The sequence below is a fragment of the Theropithecus gelada genome, chromosome 9, assembly GCF_003255815.1.
Source record: "Theropithecus gelada isolate Dixy chromosome 9, Tgel_1.0, whole genome shotgun sequence".
Taxonomy (NCBI): Eukaryota; Metazoa; Chordata; class Mammalia; order Primates; family Cercopithecidae; genus Theropithecus; species Theropithecus gelada.
In genome coordinates, this window is record NC_037677.1 from 96287727 (window position 1) to 96312864 (window position 25138).

Sequence of the window (25138 nt, forward strand, 5' to 3'; positions counted from 1 at the left end):
TGAACCTCACAGAATGTACTTACACAAATCTAAAGGCTGGGTGTGGTGACTCACACTTGTAATCTCAGCACTTTGGGAGGCCGAGGCAGGGAGATCACTTGGGTCAGGAGTTTAAGACCAGCCTGGCCAAAATGGTGATACCCCATCTCTACCAAAAATACAAAAATTAGCTGGGCGTGGTAGCGTACGCTTGTAATCCCAGCTACTTGAGAGGCTGAAATGGCAGAATCACTTGAACCTGGGAGGCGGAGGTTGCAGTGAGCCAGTCTCACCACTGCACTCCAGCCTATGCGTTGATGCGAGACTCCACCTCTCAAAAAAAAAAAAAAAAAAGAAGTACTTAGTGAAATCTAGATGATACAGCCTACTACACCCCTGAGGTATATGGTATGACTTATTGCTCTTAGGCTATAAATCTGTATGGCATGTTACGTACCAAATACTGTAATACAATGGTATTTGTTTATCTAAACATAGAACAATTACAGTAAAAATATGGTATAAAATATTTAAAAATGGGGCCACGTGCAAAGGCTCATGCCTACAATTCCAAGGCTTTGGGAGGCCAAGGTGAGAGGATCACTTGAGGCCAGTAGTTCAAGACCAGCCTGGGCAATATAGCAAGACCCCCCATCTCTATTTTTTTAAAAATTAGGCACAGTGTCACACACTTGTAGTCTTAGCTACTTAAGTGACTGAGGCAAGAGAATGCTTGAGCCCAGGATTTCCAAGTTGGAGGCTGCAGTGAGTTATAATCATGCTACTGCACTCCAGCCTAGGTGACAAAGTAAAACCCTGTCTCTAAAAAAGAAATTTAGAGAAAAAGATTTTTTTTTTAAAGGTACACTTGGAAAGGCAGCTCTGTTATAATCTTACGGAACCATGACTGTATCTGTGGCCTATTGTTGACCAAAATGTTGTTATGCAGCACATCGCTGTCCCTTCAGTTTCATCTGTTTGTATCTCCACTTGAGCTTTGGGGTAGCAGCGTCTGGTCAGTCTTGCTCTCTCCCTTCTGCTACCTTTGTTTCTAACACTGTTCCTTTATATAACGAAACCATGATAAAGATTTCACAAATGAATAAACTGACTTCCTCCAGGGCAGGACTCTTATAATATTTACCTTTCTTTTTCCAGTTCCTAATATATAATAATCACTCAATAATTACTAGTTAAGCAAATGCATGCCCTCTTCTGACTATACCCCTATGAGTCCAAAGATTCATGCTCAGTTTCCTACTTCTGATTAACTGAATCACTTTTAGAAAAGTAACTTTAAGCCTCAATTTCCTTCTCTGTAGAATGCAGTTATACTTCCTCACCTGACTACTTGGAACTTTTTAAGCAAAAATAAACTATAAGGGTAAAAATTACTAAGCTTTTACCATGTGCTAAAGGCCTGATGTATATTAAAGAATGTAATCCTCATAACAAACCTTAAAGTAGGTATTGTTATCCCCATTTTACAGATAAGGAAATCGATGAACAGAAAGTTTAATTAACTTGGCCAATACCACACAGCAGGTCAATGGTCCAGATCTGAACCTAGGGGCTCTGAACACAAGGAAATGCGTTGTGAGTAAACTGTAAGGAGCTCCGGAAACGTGATGTGGGGCTCTCCATCATCTTTATCCCGGCCCTTTCACTCCATCCCCGCTCACGCGACTCGGAGTCCGCTGCAGTGCGGTACCTGTACTCTAGGCGCTGCCCTAGGAGCCAGGAGCTGCAGACACTGCCTCCCCTTCAAGGCCCTAAAGGGCGGAAAGAGCAATCGCTGCATACTGATGACACTGCACGGCCACCTCTTCCACAACCCAGAGGTCTGAGGTCTCCTTTCTCCGCCACGGAAAAGAGAAGCACTTCCGGGTCGGGCAGCGGGAACCCCGCCTTCTCTGGGGACCGGAGTGAACAGAAGTGCGCCTGCGTTGCGACTTCGCTTTCGCGGGGGCTGCTGGGGCGTAGGCGTCGGGGATGCGCGCAGGGGCGCGCGCAGCTGTTGACTAGCTTGTTTGCTCGTGCGCGCAGGATCCCAAACTCCAAGTGGAAACTGCAGGCGCAAGAGGAAGAACGCGTGGAGCATGAAGAGGCAGGGGGCTTCCTCTGAGCGGAAACGGGCGCGGATACCGTCCGGGAAGGCCGGTGCGGAAGGTGGCGGGGGAGGGGACGGTCGGCCGACTCGGCTCCCCGGGGCGGGCCGGCGGGAGTCGTGGTCAGTGGTGATTTCTTCTGGAGTCGTTTCCTCAGCTCCTTCCAGCCACTTGGGCGGCACCTTCTATTTTTGAAGCGTTAAAGGTGTGGAAACGGAGGGCGTGACGAGGGGCAGGTAGCGAGATTGGCTCGACTGTGGAGCCAAAGTTCGAGTCCCGGGCTCCCCACATAACGGCCGGGCGACCCTGTGCAAGTTGGTTAACTTCAGCTTCACGTTTTATCCGTCGCCACACGAGGATGCCAGTACCCCCCGCACCAGCATCCAGTACTCCGCTGGGTTAGTTAATTGTCGAGCGCGGAGCCCGGTTCCTAACCTACAGTTACCTGTAGCTGCCACGGCGGGGACGGGGCATGGTCCCTAAAGCCACGCAGCTACGAAGTGGCCGAGCTTGTGGCTGCTCCAAGTCCCGAGTTCTTCCTGAGTGCCAGGGTAGGATGGCATGGCAGGTGTCAGAGAATTTGGCAAGTCCCTCTTCCTCTTCCTCCGTGAACTCTTGGTTCCTCCAAACGATGACCTCAGGACTCCTTTACCTTCCTAAAAGTTATCGAGATCCTCAAAGATCTTTATGTGGATTACATCTATCGATTTTGACTGTATTAGAAATTAAAACAAATTTTTCTTTGGGAGGCCAAGGCAGACAGATCACCTGAGGTCAGGAGTTCGAGACCAGCCTGGCCAACATGGCGAAACGCCATCTCTACTAAAAATACAAAAATTAGCCAGACGTGTTGGCAGGCGCCTGTAATCCCAGCTACTCGGGAGGCTGAGGCAGGAGAATCACTTGAACCCAGGAGGCGGAGGTTGCTGTGAGGTGAGATCACGCCATTGCACTCCAGCCTGGGCGACACAGCGAGACTCCGTCTCAAAAAATAAAAATAAATTAAAACAAAAATTTAAAATATTGATCGATTGATAGATTAGAAAATAACCATAGTAAGCCCATTACACGTTGACATATTTTGTGAAAAAGAAATGTTCCTAAACAAAAAAATCAAAAAAGAGTGGGAATATTTTATATTTTTGCAAGTTTCTTCAATATGTCTTAATGGAAGACAGCTGGATTCTCATACCCGCTGCTTCATTCAGTCTAACATGTCAAGTAGCCTCTTGCAGTGAGCCGAGATTGCGCCAATGCACTCCATCTTGGGTGACAGAGTAAGACTCTGTCTCAAAAAAGAAAATGCCTCTCACTTGTGAGAGAATTAAAGTGAAAAAGGCGAATAAAGTCTTAGTATTATGAAAATGGTTGTCACCCTACAGACGCTGAAAAGTCTCAGAGGCCCCCAAAGCTACCTGAAGTGTACTACACTTTGAGAGCTGCTGCTGCTTCTCCTTTGATCTCTATAACTTTGTTGCTTGGGAGAACTGCCTTGCTCTGCCTTCTGTCATAGCCTTTTTTAAACATCTCTTCATCTTCTCCTGCCTAGGGTCCTTTCTTATGTAAGGCAAATAGTTGCCCGGCAGCATCAGCATCGGCCAGTGCCACTGATCTGACAGCTGGTCTGGGAGCTATCAGGAAACTCATGGAGTTAATGCAGAGCTGTTGGTTAAGAGCATAGGTTGACACTTAACCCTTTTTGAGTTTGAGACCGATCATCTTTTTTGTTCTTGTTTTGTTTTGTTTTTTGAGACAGAGTCGCTCTTGTCGCCCAGGCTGGCGTGCAGTGGCCTGATCTCGGCTCACTGCAACCTCCGCCTCCCAGGTTCAAGCAGTTTTCCTGCCTCAGTCTCCTGAGTATCTGGGATTACAGGCGCCTGCCACCACGCCCAGCTAATTTGTGTACTTTTAGTAGAGATGGGGTTTTGCCATGTTGTCCAGGCTGGTCTCAAAATCCTGACCTCAGGTGGTCCGCCTGCCTCGGCCTCCCAAAGTACTGGGATTATGGGCGTGAGCCCCCGCGTCCGGCAGGGACTTAAGTAAGGCATAAGGCAGTTGCAGTCTGATGTTAGCAGATGATAGGTTTTTGTTTTATTTCTTTTTCAAAGTAAAAATTGCTTTTTTAAATTATAAAAGCAATATTGGGTAGAAAAAATAAAGCAATAAAGAAAAGTAAAAAGAAAATAAAAATAATTTCAAATCACGCCCCACCAGAAGTGGCCATTACCAGTATGTGAAGAACATTTATTAAATGTCATTGCGTGAAGTGTGCATTGTTTTGTTCATTTTTTAAAATTATGTGCTCCTGGAAAAAAACTCAAAACTCTGTTTACATCACACTTTGTAATATAAGTACATTAATTTTGTTGTAATTATTCAGCTTTTAGTAAATATTTGATTATTGTGTACCGTGGTAGATACTGTGCTTGGTGTGGGTGATGATAAAGATTTCTCACATGAAGACCTTACTTAGGCCAGACGTGGTGGCTCGTGCCTGTAATCCCAGCACTTTGGGAGGCCGAGGCTGGCAGATCGCTTGAGTGTAGGAGGTTGAGACCAGCATGGGCAACATGGCGAAACCCTGTCTCTACAAAAAATACAAAATTAACCGAGTATTGTGGCACATACTTGTAGTCCTAGCTACTGAGGAGGCTGAGGCACAAGAATTGCTTGAGCCCAGGAGGTGGAAGTTGCAGTGAGCCGAGATCATGCCACTGCACTCTAACTTGGGCGACAGAGCAAGACTATTAAAAAAAAAACAAAACAACAACTTAGGAACTCTAAGTCGAGTAAAAGTGATCAGATATTTATCTCCATAAATAATAAAAGGTAGAAAGTAATTCATATTTTAAGAAGGAACAATTAGGGTTTCATAACTCATGAAGAGTTAAATGAGTTCAAAAGAGAGACATAAAATTTTCTACTTTGGGAGAGAGAAAAAAATCATGGAAATGTTCCTTGGAAAATTTTATTCAAAGATGGAGCCAGAAGGAACTCTGGGTTGCGGAGAAGGCATTGAGGAGCCAGCGGTAGGGACTGGAGAGGTCTGAAAGCATAAGAAGGAATGAGACAGTATCGCTCTGTCACCCAGGCTGGAGTGCAGTGGCACAATCTTGGCTCACTGCAACCTCCACCTCCCGGATTCAAGCGATTCTCATGCTTCAGCCTCCCAAGTAGCCGGGATTACAGGCGGATGCCACAATGCCTGGCTAATTTTTCTATTTTTAGTAGAGATGGGGTTTTACCACGTTGGCCAGGCTGGTCTCCAATTCCTGACCTCATGTGATCCACCCGCCTTGGCCTCCCAAAATGCTGGGATTACAGGCATGAGCCACCACACCCAGCCAGATAAGTAATACTTTTTGATTCTTTTTTTTTGAGACAGAGTCTCGCTCTGTTGCCCAGGTTGGAATGCAGTGGTGCGATCTCGGCTCACTACAAGCTCCACCTCCCGGGTTCACGCCATTCTGCTGCCTCAGCCTCTGGAGTATGTGGGACTACAGGCACCCGCCACCGTGCCTGGCTAATTTTTTGTATTTTCTGTAGAGACGGGGTTTCACCATGTTAGCCAGGATGGTCTTGATCTTCTGACCTCGTGATCCACTGTCCTAGGCCTCCCAAAGTGCTGGGATTACAGGCGTGAGCCACCGTGCTTGGCTTACTTTTTGATTCTTGAGACTGCATACTTTACATGAATTATCTCATTTAATCCTCACTACTCTGAGGTAGGTTGTTTTATAGGAAACTTAAGTAACTTATCTAGGATCTCACAATAAATAGTTGGTGGGACGTGGATTTGAAGTCTGTCCTGCTTTTAAACCTATATTCCTTATAAAGAAGTTTAAATATATTTTGCAGACATTGAGAAACATTGTAAGAATCTTAGCTGGAATGTGATGATGAGGTCTATGTTTTAGGAAGATTAATTTGGTATTCAATATACATTTTCCTCAGTATAATTTTTTATACATCTGTCAGTGAGCCTATTTCAGTCTACAGGCATCAATTCAATAATTAATGTGATATTTTATTGCATTCATGGGCCCTAGTGTACTTACCTATTTGCCTATTATTGGACATTTGCATTTTGGCAGCAAAATGTAAACCCTTTGTGGTCAATTGGTCTGGATGGATAGAGCGTTTATGAACTCTTACCGTTCTCCATCTATTTTAGGAGCAGCAAATGGATTTCTCATGGAAGTTTGTGTTGATTCAGTGGAGTCAGCTGTGAATGCAGAAAGAGGAGGTAAGAGAAATTAGAGAATGAATGACAGTTGGCTACCTTTTTAAGAATCCTTATTTTTTAGAGACACACACTGAAATATTTAAAATGAAATAACATGATGTCTGGGATTTGCTTCAAAGTAATCTGAGGTTGAGAGAGGAAGGTAAGACTATAAAAAAATAGTTGCATCACATCAGGAGGACATAACGTGTTGGTTTTTTCTGTTTTTGTGATATTAAAGGGAGTTCAGGTATTGCCAGCCTAATCTATCCTTAAGGTTTTCTGTCAGCTTTTCACTAATAAATTTAGCAACCCATATTTTAGTAGTGGTTGCAAAATGGTGACATTATTTTTCACTTATGAACTAGAATACTTCTGTAAAGAACTTTCCCCTCATCATCTGTTTGGTTATGCTGAAGTATAGTTTGTATAAGAAAGGCAGAATAAATGCTTGCTTCTTTTCCCTTATTTATTATAATAATTCTTAGAATAATGAATTTGTTCTCTATCTTCCCTTGAATTGTTTTGTCATTATGCATCTAGATTTAAATATGTTTTATGTATTTTAATCCATTGTAGTTATTCTGCTTATTGATGAACAAAATGTTCTATCTGTGGCTAGTGAGAGCTTCTTCAAGCTGGTTCCTGAGATCTTTTGATGTGACCTTGGTAGCCTAATAATTCTTTTGGTTTCAGCATTTTCTTATTCTTGAAATTGTCTTGGTTTTGGCTACTCAAAAGTAGCTTTGTGTTTTTTAAAGCGTACAATAATAAAGACCCTTTTGGGAAAGATTATGTTATTTTCTTATCAACAAAGACTCAGTATTCCTCTGTAGTCAGTTTTAAGAAACATCTTTATTTTATGTTAGTTTCCTGTACCTAGAGAGGCAACCCTATAATACAAAATTTTAAGAGAACTAGCTTAATTGTAGTTAACTCTTCAGTTTGAGTATGAGTAACACAATGTGGCTGCAGAGTATAACTGAGTTAAAAACAGAGTTTTACTCTAGTTTTATAATCTGATTTCTCTAAGGTGATTTCTAAGACTGTTCTGTATTTGGGAAAAAAATGCATATCAACAGCTTGCTGTTTAATAAGAGCTTATTTTTTTTAAATGTGCTGAGCAATGCGTTTATATTACAGGTGCTGATCGGATTGAATTATGTTCTGGTTTATCAGAGGGGGGAACTACACCCAGCATGGGTAAGTGTCCATTTTTCCCAGATTTTCTGGTTGGAGTTCGTGGAACCTGGAAGCAACTGGTAATTAGTTTCGTTGGGTCCTCTACTAATGTCATGTAAACTATGCTATGGATGTTGTATCAGAAATGTTTATGGTAGTAAAAAACAAAATCAAAGATTTGATCACACATATTTCTTTCTCACATCAGAAAGTTGAAAAGTAGGTCAGTAATTGTTAATACCGGTTCAGCTGCTCTGCAGTAACATCAAGGATTAGGCTTTTATAAAATCTTTACATGCTGGCATCCTCAGTATATTGAAATCCCCTCCTGGTCTTTGTACTATTGTTGTCATACATTTTACTCATACACATATCAAAAACTCCATGCTATGTTGTAATTTTTGTTTGAAGAGTCAGTTATATTTTATTAAATAAGAGATGTAAATAATAAGAAAACAATCATATATTTACCCATATGAAATTACCATTTCTGGTATTCTTCATTCCTTTATGTAGATCCCGTATTTCTATCTGGTTTCTTTTTCTTTCTGCCTGAAGTACTTTCTTTAACTTTTTTTGTTAAAAAGTATGCTAGTAATGCATTCTTTCAACGTTTATATGTCTAAAATAGCTTTTTCCTTTATTTTTGAAAGGTATTTTTGCTGGGTATAGAATTCTAGATTGACAGTTTTTGTCTTTGAAGATGCTTTTCCATTGTTGTCTTGCTTGTATTGTTTCTGACAAAAAATCTATCATCCATATCTTTATTTTTCTCTATGTAATATGTCTCTTTTTAATACCTACTTTTCAGATTTTTTTTTTATTACTGGTTTTGAACAATTTTCTTATGATGTACCTGAGTATAGTTTTTTTCATGTTTCTTCAACCTGTGCATTTATACTTTTCATTACATTTGCAAAATTTTCAGCTTGCAGCTTTCAGCTTGTTCTCCACTGCCTCCTTCATAGACTTCAGCTATGCTTACATTAGACTACTTGAAATTGTCCCAAAAGTCACTGATGAACTTCTCTATTTTAAAAGGTCTTTCTGTGTCTCATTTTGCATGGTTCCTGTTGTTTTGTCCTTGAGCTTACTGACCTTTTCTTCTGCACTATCTAATCTGGTATCAGGCTTGCCTAGTATGTTTTCATCTCATACATTGTAGTTTTCATCTCTAGAAATTTGAGTCTTTTTATGTCTCTGATGTCTCTTAACTTTTTTGAACATGTGGAATAAAGTTACAATAGCTGTTATGATGACCTTGTCTGCCAGTTCTAACATCTGTATCAGTTTTGGGTTTGTTTCATTTGATTTATCATCTAATAATATATCTTATTTTCCTGCCTGGTAATTTTTTATTGGATGCAAGACATTGTGAATTTTACTTTATTGGTTACTAGACATTTTTGAATTCGCACAAATGTTCCAAAACAGTTTGGTCCTTTTGGGTCTTGCTTTTAAGATTTGCTGGGCAAGTCTGGAGCAGTGTTAATACAGAGCTAATTATTCCTTACTACCAAGTCAGGATTCTTCTGTGAATTCTACCCAGTACCTATGAATTTTGAAATTTTCCTCTGGCTGGTGGAATAGGCATTATTCACAGCTTGATATGAATGACAGGCACATCATCTCTAATCCTTTTTATTGGTTCTGTCCCAGGCCTTGAGTAGTTTCTTTGCATGCATGCACCAGTCAGTACTCAGCTGAATGTTAAAGGAGGTTCTCTGCAGACCTCCAGAGTTATCTATCTGTCTTCCTCCTTTCTTCTTTCATTCCTTCCTTTCTTTTCTTTCCTTCTCTCTTTCTCTTTTCTTTCCTTCTCTCTTTCTCTTTTCTTTCTTTGCTTCCTTTTGTTTTTTTCTTTCTTTTGACAGGGTCTCACCTGTTCTCCAGGCTTGACTGAAGTGGGGTGACCATAACTCCCTACAGCTTCAAACTCCTGGGCTCAAGCAATCATCCTGCCTCAGCCTCTCAAGTAGCTAGTATTACAGGCATGTGCCACCATGTCCAGCTAAATTTGTTTGTTTGTTTGTTTGGTAGAGATGGAGTCTCACCATTTTACCCAGACTGGTCTTCAACTCCTTACCTCAGGCAATCCTCCTGTCTCAGCCTCCCAAAGCACTGGGATTACAGGCATGAGCCACCATGCCAAGCCCATCTTTTTCTTAAAAAGTCCTTTTTTTAAATCACTGTGGTAGTCTTTGCTACTCCAATGTTATCTTTCTGTCCTCCTGGTACTTTCTCCTATAAACTCTAGCTACTTCAGTCTTCCTGAACTCTCAGCTTTGTCTCCTTAACTCAGGGAATTGTTTTGGCTCTGTGTGGGTCCCCCATCCCTGTGCTTTGTCCTAGAAACTCTCAAGGCAGTAAATTGGGTCAATCAGAATTGACTTACTAACTTCATAATTTACCATTTTCAAGGATCATTGCCCTTCACTGCTTAATGTCCATTGTCTTGCAAACCATTGTTTCATATATTCCATCTAGTTTTTTCTTTATTATTATTATAGGTGGGAGGGTAAAATCCAGTCACTGTTACCCTGTCTTGGCCAAAAGCAGAAGTCCCTATATGAATTGTGGTCTCCTAAGTTATGCTACTCTGAGGTTGATAATAGCATTATTTAATGTAAAAGATTTGTATATGCAACAGCCCTTTGGAATCTTCACACTAAAAGAGGGCATTCCTGGCCATTCTAAAATCCCTAGAGCATGTCTGTAAATTTGAGTACAGTCTGTTTTTGTAACACCAATTATGATTCCTTGCTTTGTATTGGACAACTGCTATCCTATGCAAAATTTGGGTTCTTCTAGCAAGAAGAAAGAAGGAAATTCATACTGGGTAAACAACTCATGGAGCCTGTCACAGCCGTATACTATTGATGGTTTATGAGCTAGCCACATATTATGGCATATTTAGGTACTTTTATGCATAGATCTCTGCATAAAATCACAAATAAGTAGAACTTTGCTCCCTTTCACATATCTCGTTTAAAAAAAAAAAAAAAAAGTTTTCTAAATGTCTTTGCCCATTAAAGGAATATGAACTTTGAAGCTGTTTAACCATCTCCCTAGTAGGTTTTAAATAGAGCTATAATGAATTAGAAAGAAGAAATTGGATCTTGGGGAATTGCGTACTGGCAGAACATTGAGCCTGGTAGTTATTACACTTTCAAATGTCACATACCAATAAAAGGGTTCTGAGTCATAAGGATTTTTGTTGAGTCAACTGATAAGTGTTTTTAAATTGTAGCATCTTCTGTTTTCTAAATTGGTCTGTTTAACCCGTTGCTATTACTTACCTTCTACCACATATACATTTTTGTTCTCAGTGTCCTCCTTCCTTTTAGAGCCGTCTTTCTCTGGTTTCCTTAAACTCCACCTTTTTCTTTTGGATGTAATATACAAGAGCAGATGTAAATGACCAATAATATATCATTGGCTTCCTTGAGCTTTTAGCTCACATTTAAATTTTAGTCTGCTTTCTTTTCTTGTAGGTGTCCTTCAAGTAGTGAAGCAGAGTGTTCAGATCCCAGTTTTTGTGATGATTCGGCCACGTGGAGGTGATTTTTTGTATTCAGATCGTGAAATTGAGGTGATGAAGGCTGACATTCGTCTTGCCAAGCTTTATGGTGCTGATGGTTTGGTATTTGGGGCATTGACTGAAGATGGACACATTGACGAAGAGCTGTGTATGTCCCTTATGGGTAAGAATTTGTATCTAAGACCTAAAAGCCTCTAATGATAATTGTATTTTTGCTCACAATATAAAAAAACATCCACAAAACCAACTTTGCAGTCATAGCTGCAGGCACTTATACTAACCTAAGTATTTCAAATAGTAGTTCCTTAGATGTTTGGGGTGGGATGTATGTGTGGCAAAGCCTTCTTAACTCTCCTCAATTGCTATAGATTAGGTTCTGCTACTGTTCCCATAGAATAGAAATTGAAGGGAAATTTACCATGGTTCCTTTAATCACTGCACCAAGAACTTCAAAAGCTATTATAGTTGGTGAGGATGGACCACCAAGTTGGAAAATGTGAAGAGGACAGAAGCAAACTACCTGTATTACTAGACCAAAGTATTTATCGAATGACCTCAGAGAGGCAAGTGATAGATGTAATGCTGCTCTTACAGTTGTCAGATTAAATGATTTCCATTTGGTGCTAAGGCATGACCATTTTTTATATAAAAATCAGAGGTTTGTGGAAAGATATGACTTTTGAATTTGTAAGGCTGACATTTTATTATGTTTGTTTACTGTTTTGTTAGGCGAAGAAAGTATTAAAAAGTTTCAGCTAACATGAAGAATTCTATATATAGTAATCAGTGATGACATCTTCATTCATGTTGTTGTATGACTCTCTTTTTATAGCGATTTGCCGCCCTCTGCCAGTCACTTTCCACCGAGGTGAGTCATTTTCATTTTAGAAGTTCTGTTGAACAGTGTTAGTTTTCTAATTTCAACAACTGCCACAACCTTTTTATGGAACACAATTCTGTGGTGTTCCAAGGTTACCAATTGTTTTTTAGATTCTGAGACTAAAAGTTATAAAAGTAGAGATGTGCAATTTCTAGAAAATTTGAAGCCTTAGTTATGAAAAGTTGTTAAAAGTGGGTGGTGGTGGGATATAATAGAGAGAAGGAGAGAGTAAGTATTGCCTTCAAGTGTGTATACCTATTACAGCATTCCAAGCAAGAATCCTGAGACTCATTTTAACTAAGATTGTATTAGGTCATGTGCAACCCCAAAAGAATAAATCGTTGTGGCTGGTGAAATGAAAAGTACTGTCTATCTTAAGCCGGGCAAAACCATCTCTGGGGCTAGCAGTGAGGTGAGGTTTCACAGATACAGACTTCCTAAGGGGAGAGAAAGTTGGGTATCTGGAGAAGAATTGGATCTTATTAGGAAGGGAGAAAGGAGAACAGATGCTGTCTAGTGTTGACTATCTAGTCAATGAACAGATGTCCACTATAGTGGACAAAATTATTTTTCATTATAGCTTGTCTGCACCACAATGATTTTTTAATGTGATGGTTTCTTATAAAGAAATATTTCCGGCCGGGCGCGGTGGCTCAAGCCTGTAATCCCAGCACTTTGGGAGGCTGAGAGGGGCGGATCACAAGGTCAGGAGATAGAGACCATGCTGGCTAACACGGTGAAACCCCGTCTCTACTAAAAAATACAGAAAAGTAGCTGGGCGAGGTGGCGGGCGCCTGTAGTCCCAGCTACTCGGGAGGCTGAGGCATGAGAATGGCATAAACCCGGGAGGCAGAGCTTGCAGTGAGCCGAGATCCAGCCCCTGCACTCCAGCCTGGGTGACAGAACGAGACTCTGTCTCAAAAAAAAAAAAAATCCTATAAAAAAATCAGGTAGTTTTTTTTTTTTGAGATGGAGTCTCGCTCTGTCGCCCAGGCTGGAGTGCAGTGGCCCCATCTGGGCTCACTGCAACCTCTGCCTCCCGGGTTCATGCAGTCTGCCTCGGCCTCCCAAGTTGCTGGGATTACAGGCATCTGCCACCGTGCCCAGCTAACTTTTGTATTTTTAGTAGAGACAGGGTTTCACCATCTTGGCCAGGCCACTCTTAAACTCCTGACCTTGTGATCCACCTGCCTTGGCCTCCCAAAGTGCTGGGGTTACAGGCATGAGCCACCACTCCTAGCCAAAAAATCAGGTAGTTATGCCGGGCGCGGTGGCTCACGCCTGTAATCCCAGCACTTTGGGAGGCCGAGGCGGGTGGATCACAAGGTCAGGAGATCAAGACCACGGTGAAACCCTGTCTCTACTAAAAATACAAAACACTAGCCAGGCGCGGTGGCGGGTGCCTGTAGTCCCAGCTACTCGGGAGGCTGAGGCAGGAGAATGGCGGGAACCCGGGAGGCGGAGCTTGCAGTGAGCCGAGATCGCGCCACTGCACTCCAGCCTGGGCGACAGAGCGAGACTCCGTCTCAAAAAAAAAAAAAAAAAAAATCAGGTAGTTATAATTTCTATACCCTTTGGCTACACCTTGGTAAAATGGAAGAACAAGTGTCTGTTTTGCCTTCAGAGAGCACTGCCATTGCACGTGAAAAGAAGTCTACAGTCATAAACAATTTTTTTACTTCAAATTTCTGTTCTTTTATTTATTCCAAAAGGTTTAACAAAAATATTTTCATATTTTCAAAGTTTGTAGAGTTTTGGGATTCCACATTTTTCTACTAATGTATTTAATGAGATAGCATAATATTATTATAGTGGTGAGAAGGTGCTGCCACCAAAACAAGGAAATCCTCTGTGGTAGATTTAGTTGCCTACATACACTAAAGGGTGAAATGAAGGGGCCTGTCCCAGAGGACCACTACCACCTAATCCACTGCAGGAGAACTTCAATATCATGTAACAGTGTGAGAACCAAAGCAGAAGGAGGTTTTCTGTTTTCAGTTTCCCGATACCACTTTACTCTTTGAGGGCTCTGAGGAGGGGAGAAGTTTCTTAGAAAGTAGGATGGGGCCAGGCACAGTGGCTCACCCCTATAATCCCAGCACTTTGGGAGGCTGGGGCGGGCAGATCACAAGGTTAGGAGATTGAGACCATCCCAGCCAACATGGTGAAACCCCATCTCTACTAAAAATACAAAAATTAGCTGGGCGTGGTGGTGTGTGCCTGTAATCCCAGCTACTCGGGAGGCTGAGGCAGGAGAATCACTTGAACCAGGGAGTCGGAGGTTGCAGTGAACTGAGACCACGCCACTGCAGTCCAGCCTGGGCAACAGAGCAAGACTCCATCTTAAAAAAAAAAAGTAGGATGGAAGTGAAACTTCATATAGTCTGTTGAAAACAACTATCCTTATGCTATGAACCTTGAGTATGTGGGGTTAATAGATTAGTCTAAAATATTACTCAGTAATGAGAATGTGAGCCAAAGCCTTTTCTAGAACTGGTGAGTATAGTGTTTCATTCTACCTAGTCCAATTTTTCTGACGCCTTAGAACAGTTTCCCAAATCTGACTCACCTGCCTATCACATTTAAAATTTTACCATATGTGAGTGCTACCTGTGCACATTTATTTAATGATTTTCTTTAAATAAAATCTTAAGTATGTACCCATAAAAAAGAACAAGATCATGTCCTTTGCAGAGCCTTGGATGGAGCTGGAGACCATTATCCTTAGCAAACTAACACAAGAACAGAAAACCAAATACCACGTGTTCTCACTTATACGTGGGAGCTAAATGATGAGAACACATAGACACATAGAGGGGAACAACACACACTGGGACCTTTTGGAGGGTGGGGGTGGGAGGACGGAGAGGATCAGGAAAAATAACTAATGAGTACTAGGCTTAATACCTTGGTGATGAAATCATCTGCACAACAAACTCCCAAGACACAGGTTTACCTGTATAACAAACCTGCACTTGTACCCCTGAACTTAAAAAAAAGTTTAAAAAAACTTAAGTAAATTTATTTTAAATAGAAACTTATAACTACTATAAATGGAAAATGTTTCATTTCTTATCTGCATTTAAGTAAATACACTATTTAAATGTGTACTATTATTAAAATGATTATGCACAGTGGTGGTATGTAGACTATGGTGTGCTGATGAACTGGCTCTTAGAAAAAACAGCTGATTTGTAACATTTTTAAATTTCTGTGGTTTAAATACTCTACCTTCACTAATTTTTTTTATTATCATTAATTAAATTTTTATTTTTCTTTTGAGACAAGGTCTTGGTCTGTCGTCCAGGCTGGGGCACAATGGTGCAATCAGCTCACTGCAACCTCGACCCCTTAGGCTCAGGTGATCCTCCCATCTCAGCCTTTCGAGTAGCTAGGACTGTAGGTGGACACCGCCATGCCCAGCTAATTTTTGTATTGTGCATATGGGGTCTTGCCCTGTTGCCCAGGCTGGTCTCAAACTCCTGGGCTCAAGTGATCTCCCCACCTCGGCCTCTCAAAATGCCAAGATTATAAGCATGAGCCATTGTACCTGGCCCTACCTTCACTGATTTCAGGCTGCCACTGGATTAACAATCTGACTTGCAGAGTTCTTGAGTATTTAATAATTGACCTTTGTAAGCCAGTATAAGCTAGGTCCAGCACGCCACTGCATGTATACTACATTTTGGGAAACGCTGCATTAAGAGATACCTGTTCAAAATTCACATCAATTTTATTTATTTCAGCCTTTGACATGGTTCATGATCCAATGGCAGCTCTGGAGACCCTCTTAACCTTGGGATTTGAACGAGTGTTGACCAGTGGATGTGACAGTTCAGCATTAGAAGGGCTACCCCTAATAAAGCGACTCATAGAGCAGGTATATGGACGTTATCTTTTTTTCGCCTAAGACTCTGTTGTGGTTACTCCTGACATTCTGCTGTGTAGCCAATTTGTGAGACTATATATTACTGACTTTGTGGTTACTCTGTAGGAAAGAGCAAGCAGGCAATAATGTATATAATTCTTATTTCTTTCACACAAGTCTTTTTAATAACCAAGGCTTTCAAGATCAAATTATATATAGATAGTGCCTAAAGATCTGATCTAACTTGGATAAACACAGCAAATTTTACCTTTTCTTTGCCATTGGCATTGCAGTTTTTTTTATTTTTTATTTTTATTTTTTAGTTTAGATACAAGGTCTTGCTTGTTGTCCAGGCTGGTCTCGAACTCTTGGGCTCAAGCCATCTGCCCTCCTTGCCCTCCCAGAGTGCTGGGATTACAGGCATGAGCCACTGCGCCCAGCCAGCATTGCAGTTTTAAGCCATATCTTTTCATTGTCAGCCCGTGTATATTCAGGGGATCCCATGTAAAATTATCATCTGGAGGTAAATTCCAAAACTAAAATTATAATCTTACTTCTTCTCATCTGCCAATATAGGAGGAAATATATTTTTCTAGTTTACGAGTTTTCCTGGCGAGCTAGCATCATTTGTAGAGCACTCAGAAGGTGACTTTGTAATTATAGTGTGTCTGTGTTTTTCTGACACCAGTCCAGAGGCATTATAAGTTACTGAGTACAGACTTTGGGATGAGAGAGTTGAGCATTTGAGAGTCAGGTTTGATACTTGCTATGTGATGTTGAGTAGGTTATTAGTCTTTAAGCCTCTCTTTCCCCCTGTGTGAAACTGAGATGAGTTTAATACTAATTTTAGAGTTTCTCAGAAGATTGCTAAAGATGAGATGTGTAAGAGGCTTAGTACAGTGGTTGGCATACAGTAGGTCTTAATAATGTTAGGTTCTATTATTACTGCTATTAATAATATTAATGTTCCTGTATAGACATCTGGTTATTTTCACTTTTCTATAGCCATGAAAATAATTTTCAGAAATTTCTCCTAAAGATCTGATGTGACTTTGCTGTTCTGGGATGTAATGGTTTAACAAACATTTATTAAATATATATTAGATGCAGGACATTTGTACTGTGGGTGTAACCAAAAGCTCAGTGTCTGTGTGTAGTCACTATCCTTACAATTTAGTGCAGAACAGGCACTTCTAATAGAGCAGGAAATTTTAATAGCACTCTGTTTTTAAAAGGTACTATAGGAGTACATTGGAGAGGAATTAACCCCAAATCTGGGGAAATGAAGGTTGGCAATAATTAGAGGAAGCTTCCCAAAAGAAGAGACATCCAGACTGCAGTGTTTTACTCATTTGAAGGATGTTTGGGAGTTATCTGTGTAAAAGTTGGGGGCAGTGGGAGTGAGGGTGAAGGGAGTGTTGGCGGAATTGTTCCATGCAAAAGAAATAGTGTAAGCAAGGGCTATAAACAAAAGCAAGCATAACTTAAAACACTGAGGAATGACCAGAATATTGAATGTGGACAGAATGATATCCAGAGCCTTGAAAACCTTATTAAAGTTTTTATTTTTATGGTACAGCGGGGAGGCCTGAAGTGTTTTAAAACAGAAGAGTTGATGAATCGGATTTCCAGTTTTAAAAGGTTACTCACTAAGGAGTAGAAAATAAGATATAATCGCCATAGTAATGTATTGCATTTCAAAGTGTGTGTGTGTGTGTGTGTGTGTGTGTGTGTGTGTGTGTATGTCTGTCATTTGTATGTTAATCATTGGTTGGTAGGAAGAGCTACTCAAATATTCTCATACATAAACTTTACTGAAGTAACTACCTAGTAGTGTAACATACTAGTTAAAGCATAGGCTTTGTGATTAGACAAGTCTGTGTTTAAACCCTGGCTTCGATGCTTGTTAATTGTGACCATGGATACATTACCTAGCCATCCTAAACCTCAGCTTGCTCTTCTGCAAAGTTAGGATAATAATAGCACCTACCTCCTAGAATAGTTGTAAGGGATTTCTTCAGGTTTTAGCACTTAGTAATTATTCTATGTTATTAAATCTGACACTCAGTGATTGCTCTGTATTATTAAACCACTTTGATAGCCTTAGATAAGCATATACTTCTAAATAATCATGTGGGGAAGGCAAAAAGAAGTGGTAGAATTCATTTCTTTAAAAATATTATTTCTCTATGTTTTGGAAAGCCTTGATTTGGAAGAAACAGGCAACTGTGACCTCCATTCTGAAGTGATTTCAGCTTTTTAGATAATCAATGTTTTGTCTTATGGATGCTTTATTCAGACCATTTGAGAATATGAAACATTCTTGTTCCATTTATTTCTCTAACAATTTTTAAATTATATGAAATAGCCACTCCCCTCTTTCAGTCTTTTTTGTTACCTTGCTTTATTTTTTCTTTGTTGTACTTATTGTTACCTGGAATTTTATTGTATAAATATCCCTGTGCATTGTCTCGTCTTCCTTGAATGTGTAAGCTCCATGAGAGCGGAACTTTCTCTTACTCACCATGTCAGGGAGGAAAAACTTTCCTTCTGTCCTCAGGGTTTGTTATTTGGGGGCCTGCAAATTAAACTGACTAAAGACAGATTAGCAGGAGTAAAAACAGATTTTATCACATACATAAGTACATATATATGTAAGTACATACAGAAGTTCACAAAGAAATACGACTCAGAATTGGGGGCTTATATACCATCTTAATAGGTGAAGGGGAGGGAGAAAATGGCACTTATTGGGGGGAAAAATGACTTTTTGGAAAGATAACTTTCTAGAGACAAATTTACTATGCTGGACATCTTATCCAAGATCCCGAAGAAATAGAGAAGATCTAGTAAAAATTAAACATTAATAGTAATTTTTAAAATTTAATATATTCTGACTTATGTTTCTATTCTCACTGCCTTATTATCCCATTCAAGAGAAAGATATTAAAATTTACTTTTTTTTTTTCTTTTTTCAGGCAAAAGGCAGGATTGTGGTAATGCCAGGTATTTATTTATCTATCAATTCACTAGCATAACACTGAACTGTAGTGGAGGAAGAGCAAAGGAGGCAGGAAAATGTGAGAGAGAGTATTAGTACATTGCATATTAGTATATGATCTTCAAAGAGAAGAATATATAGTTTGATTAAAATGTTTAAGACTGGGAGATCTGTGCTAGAATTTAAAAGTTTAGATAAGAAGGAAAATATTCTAATAGGGATTAGCTCAAAGAGGAGCGAATAAGGAAGTAGGTAGAGATTGAGGTTTCTCCATATTTGCTCTCTCATTATATAGAGTTTTATGAATTTGGATGTTCATCTCTGGTGAGGCACATCAAATTTGATGCTAATCAAATTTTGTTTAGGACAAATGTCCTAATGAACAGGGTTTAAGCAAAGGTTTAGGCAACATCCTTAGGTAAAATATAATACTCTCTCAGTTCCTGAAAATCTCTGATTGCCAAATTATTTCTTGTAACCAGAATTTAATCATATGATCCTGATGATAACCATGAGATCAGTTAAGTTCATAATGGCTAACTAGAAATGAACAGTTGGAGCAGTTTTTAAAGAATTAGATGTACAACCTAGAAGAGTAAGACAAATGTGAAAACAATCTTAATTTTTTTATTAAGTTTCTCAAACATATAAAAAAAAGTAGAAAATAGCATAATGAATACTCATATGCTCAGTCCCTAGATTTAACAGTTTGCCAAATTTGTCTCATCTTTCTTCTATCCTGAGGTATTTTATTAAAGTTAAATTGAAAGCATCATGACATTTAATCTTTACATATCTCTTAAAAGGGTGGGATGTTACCATAATGACAATTCCATTGTCACACCTATCACAATAAAGATTTAATACTCAACTTTCTCCAATTGTCCCCGCAATGGTTTTTATAGCTGATATGTTCAAACTAGGATCTAGTCAAGGAACAAGCATTACATTTTTGGTTATCTTTTGTTTGTTTGTTTGTTTTTAGAGATGAGGTCTTGCTATATTGGCCAGGCTGCACTTGAACTCTTAGCCTCAAGCGATCCTCCTGCCTCAGCCACCCAAGTAGCTGGAACTACAGTTGCACACTGCCATTCCCAGTTCTATTATCTTTTAAAATATCTTTAATATAGATGTTTTTCCTTTTACTTTTCTTGCTTTAAAAACTTTACAGAGTTTGGGCTGGGCCCGGTGGCTCACACCTATAATCTCAGCACTTTGGGAGTCTGAGGCAGTCAGATCACCTGAGGTCAAGAGTTTGAGACCAGCCTGGCCAACATGGTGAAATCCTGTCTCTACTAAAAATACAAAAATTAGCTGGGCATGGTGGCATGTGCCTGTAATCCCAGCTACTTGGGAGGCTGAGGCATGAGCATCACTTGAACCAAGGAGGCGGAGGTTGCAGTGAGCTGAGATTGTACCACTGCACTCCAGCCTGGGTGACACAGCAAGACTCCATCTCAAAATATAATAAAAAGTTAGGATCATTTACCCTGTAAAATGTACTACTTTCTGGATTTATCAGATTATTTCCTGTTGATATTGTTTAACTTGTTCCTCATGCCTTTGTATATCCTATAAACTAATAGTTAAATCATAAGGCTCGAATAGACTGCTTAAACATTTTTGGTAAGAATACTTTATGAGTGATTCTGCGTATTACATCATATGACATCACATCAGAAGGTATTCAGTCTCTCGTCATCTCGCTACTAGTGATATCAAGACTGACCTAGATAAAGAGTAACTTTTAAAAAGAGGCTGTGAACCTGGGCAATATAGTGAGACACCATCTTTACCAAAATGTAAAAAAATTAGTTGGGCATGGTGGCATGCTCCTGAAGTCCCAGCTAGTCTGGAGGCTGAGGTGGGAGGATTTCTTGAGCCCTGAGGTCAAGGCTGCAGTGAGCTATGATCGCACCACTGCACTCCAGCCTGGGTAACAGAGTGAGACTCTGTGTCCAAAAAAAAAAAAAAAAAAAAGGGCCATATAAGGGGTATTGTCAAATATTTAGGAAGGCTTTTGACCTGTAACAAGTCCTTGAAACATGAGCAAAGAGAAAGTATATATTATCTGTCAAATTGTGGTCCTTTTTGGTTAATCAAGGAATGTTAAAGAGACTTTCTGAGTGTGATGCTTTTCCATTTAGCACTAAATATATATAGTCTTGACAACTAATACTTAGACAATTGTTGACATTAAGAGTACCTTTGTTTAATATGCAATTGTTATCGGCTATGTGCAAGGCATTACTTGGGATGCAAAGCTACACAAGAAACCACTTTCTCAAGAAGCTGACTCAGGTCAAAAGATATTAAATACAAAAATATTTGTGATTTCTTTAACAAACCTTATCAGGCAAATGTTAATTATATGACAGTTATATATATTATATGCTAATTGTGTGATAGATATGAAAACAAAGTAATCCTACTTGAGGAGCTCACAGAATAGACTTATAAACAAATGTATTACAATTTCATGTGAATAAGTACCAGCAAGTAAAAACTCCTAGGTAAGTCATTCTGAATGCCTAATAAGTATTCATCATTGAGAAATACAAAGAGGTAGTTGCCCTCTAGGAACTTTCATAATGAAGCCTACAACATATTTAGACCCTGGTTTCTTCATCTATAAAGAGAAGAATATTAAACTAGTTCTGTGGGATCCTTTTTAACCATAGAGCTGTGTTAGTTTGAGTCTGGAAAGATGTATTACTTATGTACTCAAGTTGCTGATAACTGAGCAACATGTGTTTCAGTAGCCAAATGTTTTGTTATTTGTTAGAAGGAATAGAAGGAAATAATATATTTGTCTCTTAATCCTTACAATAAGCTTGTGAGGTAGGCAGTATTATCCCTCTTTTATTGGCGAAAAAGTTGAGGTCAGTGGATTTAAATAATTTGTCTAAGATCACGTAGCTGTGAAAACTACAGTGATAAAGCCAGTCTAAATCTACTCAGCCTGTATTTTTTCTATTTCTTTCTTTTTTTCTGAGACAAAGTCTCACTGTGTCACCCAGGCTGTGGTGCAGTGGTGCAGTCTCAGCTTACTGCAGCCTCCGCCTCCCAGGTTCAAGCGATCCTCCTACCTCAGCCTCTTGAATAGCGGGGTCTACAGGCACCTGCCACCATATCCAGCTAATTTTTGTATGTTTTTGTAGAGACGGGATTTCACCATGTTGCCCAGGCTGGTCTCAAACTCTTGAACTCAAGTGATCCTCCTGCCTCGGGCTCCCAAAGTGTTGGGATTACGGGTGTGAGCCACTACACCTAGCCTTTTCTCTGTTTCTTAAGGCTCAGTGATATTACTGTACCACTAAGGAAAAAAAGACAAGTTAATGAGTCTGAAAGAGTGTGTAAAGATAGGTTATTTCAGCATCTTTAATGGCTTGAGATACAAAGTACATAGTTTTAAAATTTGAGTACATCCTATAGGGAGATAAGGATATAAAGATGAATAAACTAATTTCATATTTATGATATACTGGTATCAATTCAGAATGTGATTCTTTATAAAGATTTAAAAGATTGTTCATCAAAACAAATGTCATAAAACATTTGGTGGTACAGTTTTAATAAAGTAGAATCAGATTCTTCTGTGATATGAAGTATAAAGCTGATATCATAACTAATAACCTGTATAATACTTTGCATTATTCCTGTTTCCGATGAAGTCAATGTAGTCTTTACATCCGGGGCTAGAGACAGAACCTTAGAGGTTCTCATTCAGGCACATCTCTGAGGTTGTGCTTTTGTAGATTTTTTTTCCTCAAACCTATCCTTACCTTTCTTTTTAATTTGATTTTGCTTTAATTGAGGGGCAAGCAGGGATAGGGATAGCATTGTTGTATTAGCCAATGGACAGATAAGATTCTATCATACATGTTCTATAACCTTAATGGTACTTCCCCAGAGTCTGTAGCCTATATATCTTTTATCACTTTTCTAATCTCATTCTAACTTGGTAGGGAGAGACTAATTTTTGAATCAATGAGAAATTTAGTTTGATGATTCCAAGTAAAGTAAGCAGTCATTATTCCTTAAATTTTATGCAAAATTCTATTTTACTTAATGTGTTACTTATTCTTTCCAACAGGAGGTGGTATAACAGACAGAAATCTACAAAGGATCCTTGAGGGTTCAGGTGCTACAGAATTCCACTGTTCTGCTCGGTCTACTAGAGACTCAGGGATGAAGTTTCGGTAAAAATGTTTTCTACGATTCAAATAAGAAGGATGAGATTAATTTTTACTTTCTCCCAAACAGAAAAACTTTAGATGGGGGCATGATTAACCAATGGAATGTTGTGACTACTACATAAGTATTATAGTTGTTTTTATAGTTGAAAAACATTTCTAAAATGGTTCGTGTCCTGTCTTAAATAAACAGGCTCTTTGAACATAGGTGAACCTTGCCTTGTGAAGGCATTGCTGAACTTTGACCAGTTAATAGCAAACAAATTCCACGGTTGAGCTTCAAATGAGTCAGATATGGACATGTGCCCACTCGCCTAGGATTTCCTGTAGCAAAGTTAATAACTATGGTGTAAGGATGGAAGAGTCATAGTCATTTTTCTACCTCCTGCTTTTAGTGCTTAGTCTTCCGTCACATTTATTCTCTGTTTTCAGTTATTTTGAAATTATATTACCATTAAGAAATTGTGACTATTATATGGGGTTTTTTAAATACTTAAGAGGACTCTTACAATTTAATAGTAGTTGAATGTTTCTGTTTATAAATTGGGAAAAACACAATGTAAAAGAAATAAGATGGCTGGGCAAGGTGGCTTAGGCCTGTAATCTCAGCACTTTGGGAGGCCAAGGCGGGCGGATCACTTGAGGTCAGGAGTTCGAGACCAGCCTGGCCAGCATGGCGAAACCCCATCTCTACTAAAAATACAAAAAAATTAGCTGGGCTTGGTGATACGCGCCTGTAATTAAAAAAAAAAAAAAAAAGAAGAAGAAGAAGCAAGAGCCTTAGAACTTAACAATTCCTGATATAAAATCAAGTATACTGTCTGGTGGATTCAGCTGCTGGATATTTCAAGTAATTAATTGATGAAAATTATGGAATATAGTAGTCTAGCATACTTGACTTACCCTTGTATCATGAAGTAGTCTATAAAATGAAGCGGCAGTAGGAGGGCTCATTTAATAACATATCATTATCTGTTCCTTTATTATTTCTATCACAGAAATTCATCTGTTGCCATGGGAGCCTCACTTTCTTGCTCGGAATATTCCCTAAAGGTAACGGATGTGACCAAAGTAAGGACTTTGAATGCTATTGCAAAGAATATCCTGGTTTAGCCAGACCTCTCTGAGAGACATGGATATCACAGGATGAAGGTAGAAGTATAATCTGCAATTCTCTGTGACACAGCTTTAACCACCTTCTCTGGCCAGGACAGTTGCAATCTTTGTTTTAAGTTTCACATGGCCATGGAGAACGTGCCCAAGAAGAAAAAGAATTTGAAACAGAGATACAGTCACTTCCTTTGCTTAGTCTTACCAGCAATTGTCATCGTGGTTAAAGCTGGTCTATGCTTCTTCCACAGACAGAAGCTTAGTCTTGTTTTCAGTGGAATTAATTGATGAACTGGAAAAATTTAACTGCATTGTATGAATTCAGAGTGTGACTTAAGAGTCAATTCAAAGCAGTATTTTGCTTTTTCATTTGTAAAATAAAAATGTCCACTCTTACAGTATAGTCTCTTATTCTTTCACTAAATACAGTTGGTAGCCTGCAAGTATGAAAGGAAAAATGTTGTCTCATTTTTTTCTTCACTTTCTCTTTTTATTATGTGCTGATTGGATATGCTGCTTTGGGCAAGATGTTAAGGGTACAGAGTAAAATGGTGCAGTGTGAAAATTCCCAGACTTGGGAAGCAGGATATCAAAGTTCCTAGACTTACAAAGACAGACGTGAACCCTGACATTCAACAGGTTACTTCTTCTGTAAACAGAGAGAAATGGCTTAATTCTAAGATCCATCTGACAATTTTCAAAGACCTATAGTAAAAACTAGAGTGGAGTTAGGAAAGTTATCAAAGCAGCAGTTTCTTTCTGCTGAAGTCACAGATGGGAGAGACAGATTCTAGTGATGAAATATTTTTCCTATGACCAGGTCCCAAATGGTGAAGTTCATCAGTACCTGTATCTGTCACTTTCATATTTATAATGTCATTTTACACAAACAACACACTGGTAATAGTACTGTTGTTCCTATCTTAGGAGAGTAACTGAAGCATAAAGAGCTTCCCCTTGGTCAGGAAGCCTTTGAATAACATGCACAGATTGTGTACTAATGAATGTTTATATGAAGAGTCTTGCCTTTATTTATTATTTATTTATT

At 39.3% G+C, this 25138-nt stretch overlaps 2 protein-coding genes across 5 annotated transcripts in view; one reads left to right on the forward strand and one right to left on the reverse strand.

The window, feature by feature from the left end:
• LOC112631238 (cytochrome c oxidase assembly protein COX15 homolog) overlaps positions 1–2611 on the reverse strand; it is a 39375-nt gene extending 36764 nt beyond the window's left edge. For 2 of the 4 annotated variants that reach the window (XM_025396016.1, XM_025396015.1), the window contains exon 1: positions 1691–2611. In XM_025396016.1, coding sequence (XP_025251801.1) covers positions 1691–2080 — 390 coding nt within the window. In that variant the 5' untranslated portion in view covers positions 2081–2611. The remainder of the gene's footprint in view (positions 1–1690) is intronic. The other 2 variants (XM_025396014.1, XM_025396017.1) reach the window with 2 other exon arrangements.
• CUTC (cutC copper transporter) lies at positions 1932–24491 on the forward strand. The gene is made up of 9 exons (XM_025396018.1): positions 1932–2139; positions 6262–6333; positions 7456–7515; positions 10989–11198; positions 11868–11903; positions 15662–15795; positions 18762–18789; positions 22881–22986; positions 23979–24491. Exons 1-9 carry the CDS (start codon positions 2079–2081, stop codon positions 24091–24093), a joined length of 822 nt encoding a protein of 273 aa, XP_025251803.1. The 5' UTR covers positions 1932–2078; the 3' UTR covers positions 24094–24491.
• Positions 24492–25138: the final 647 nt, after the last annotated feature.

What these genes read in the sequence shown, in the direction of transcription:
- CUTC (XM_025396018.1), top strand. Translation starts at nt 2,079, where the DNA reads ATGAAGAGGCAGGGGGCTTCCTCTGAGCGGAAACGGGCGCGGATACCG. An exon ending in GCTGTGTATGTCCCTTATGG is followed by an intron (nt 11,199 to 11,867) that starts GTAAGAATTTGT and finishes CTCTTTTTATAG; the next exon opens with CGATTTGCCGCCCTCTGCCA. An exon ending in CAGGATTGTGGTAATGCCAG is followed by an intron (nt 18,790 to 22,880) that starts GTATTTATTTAT and finishes TCTTTCCAACAG; the next exon opens with GAGGTGGTATAACAGACAGA.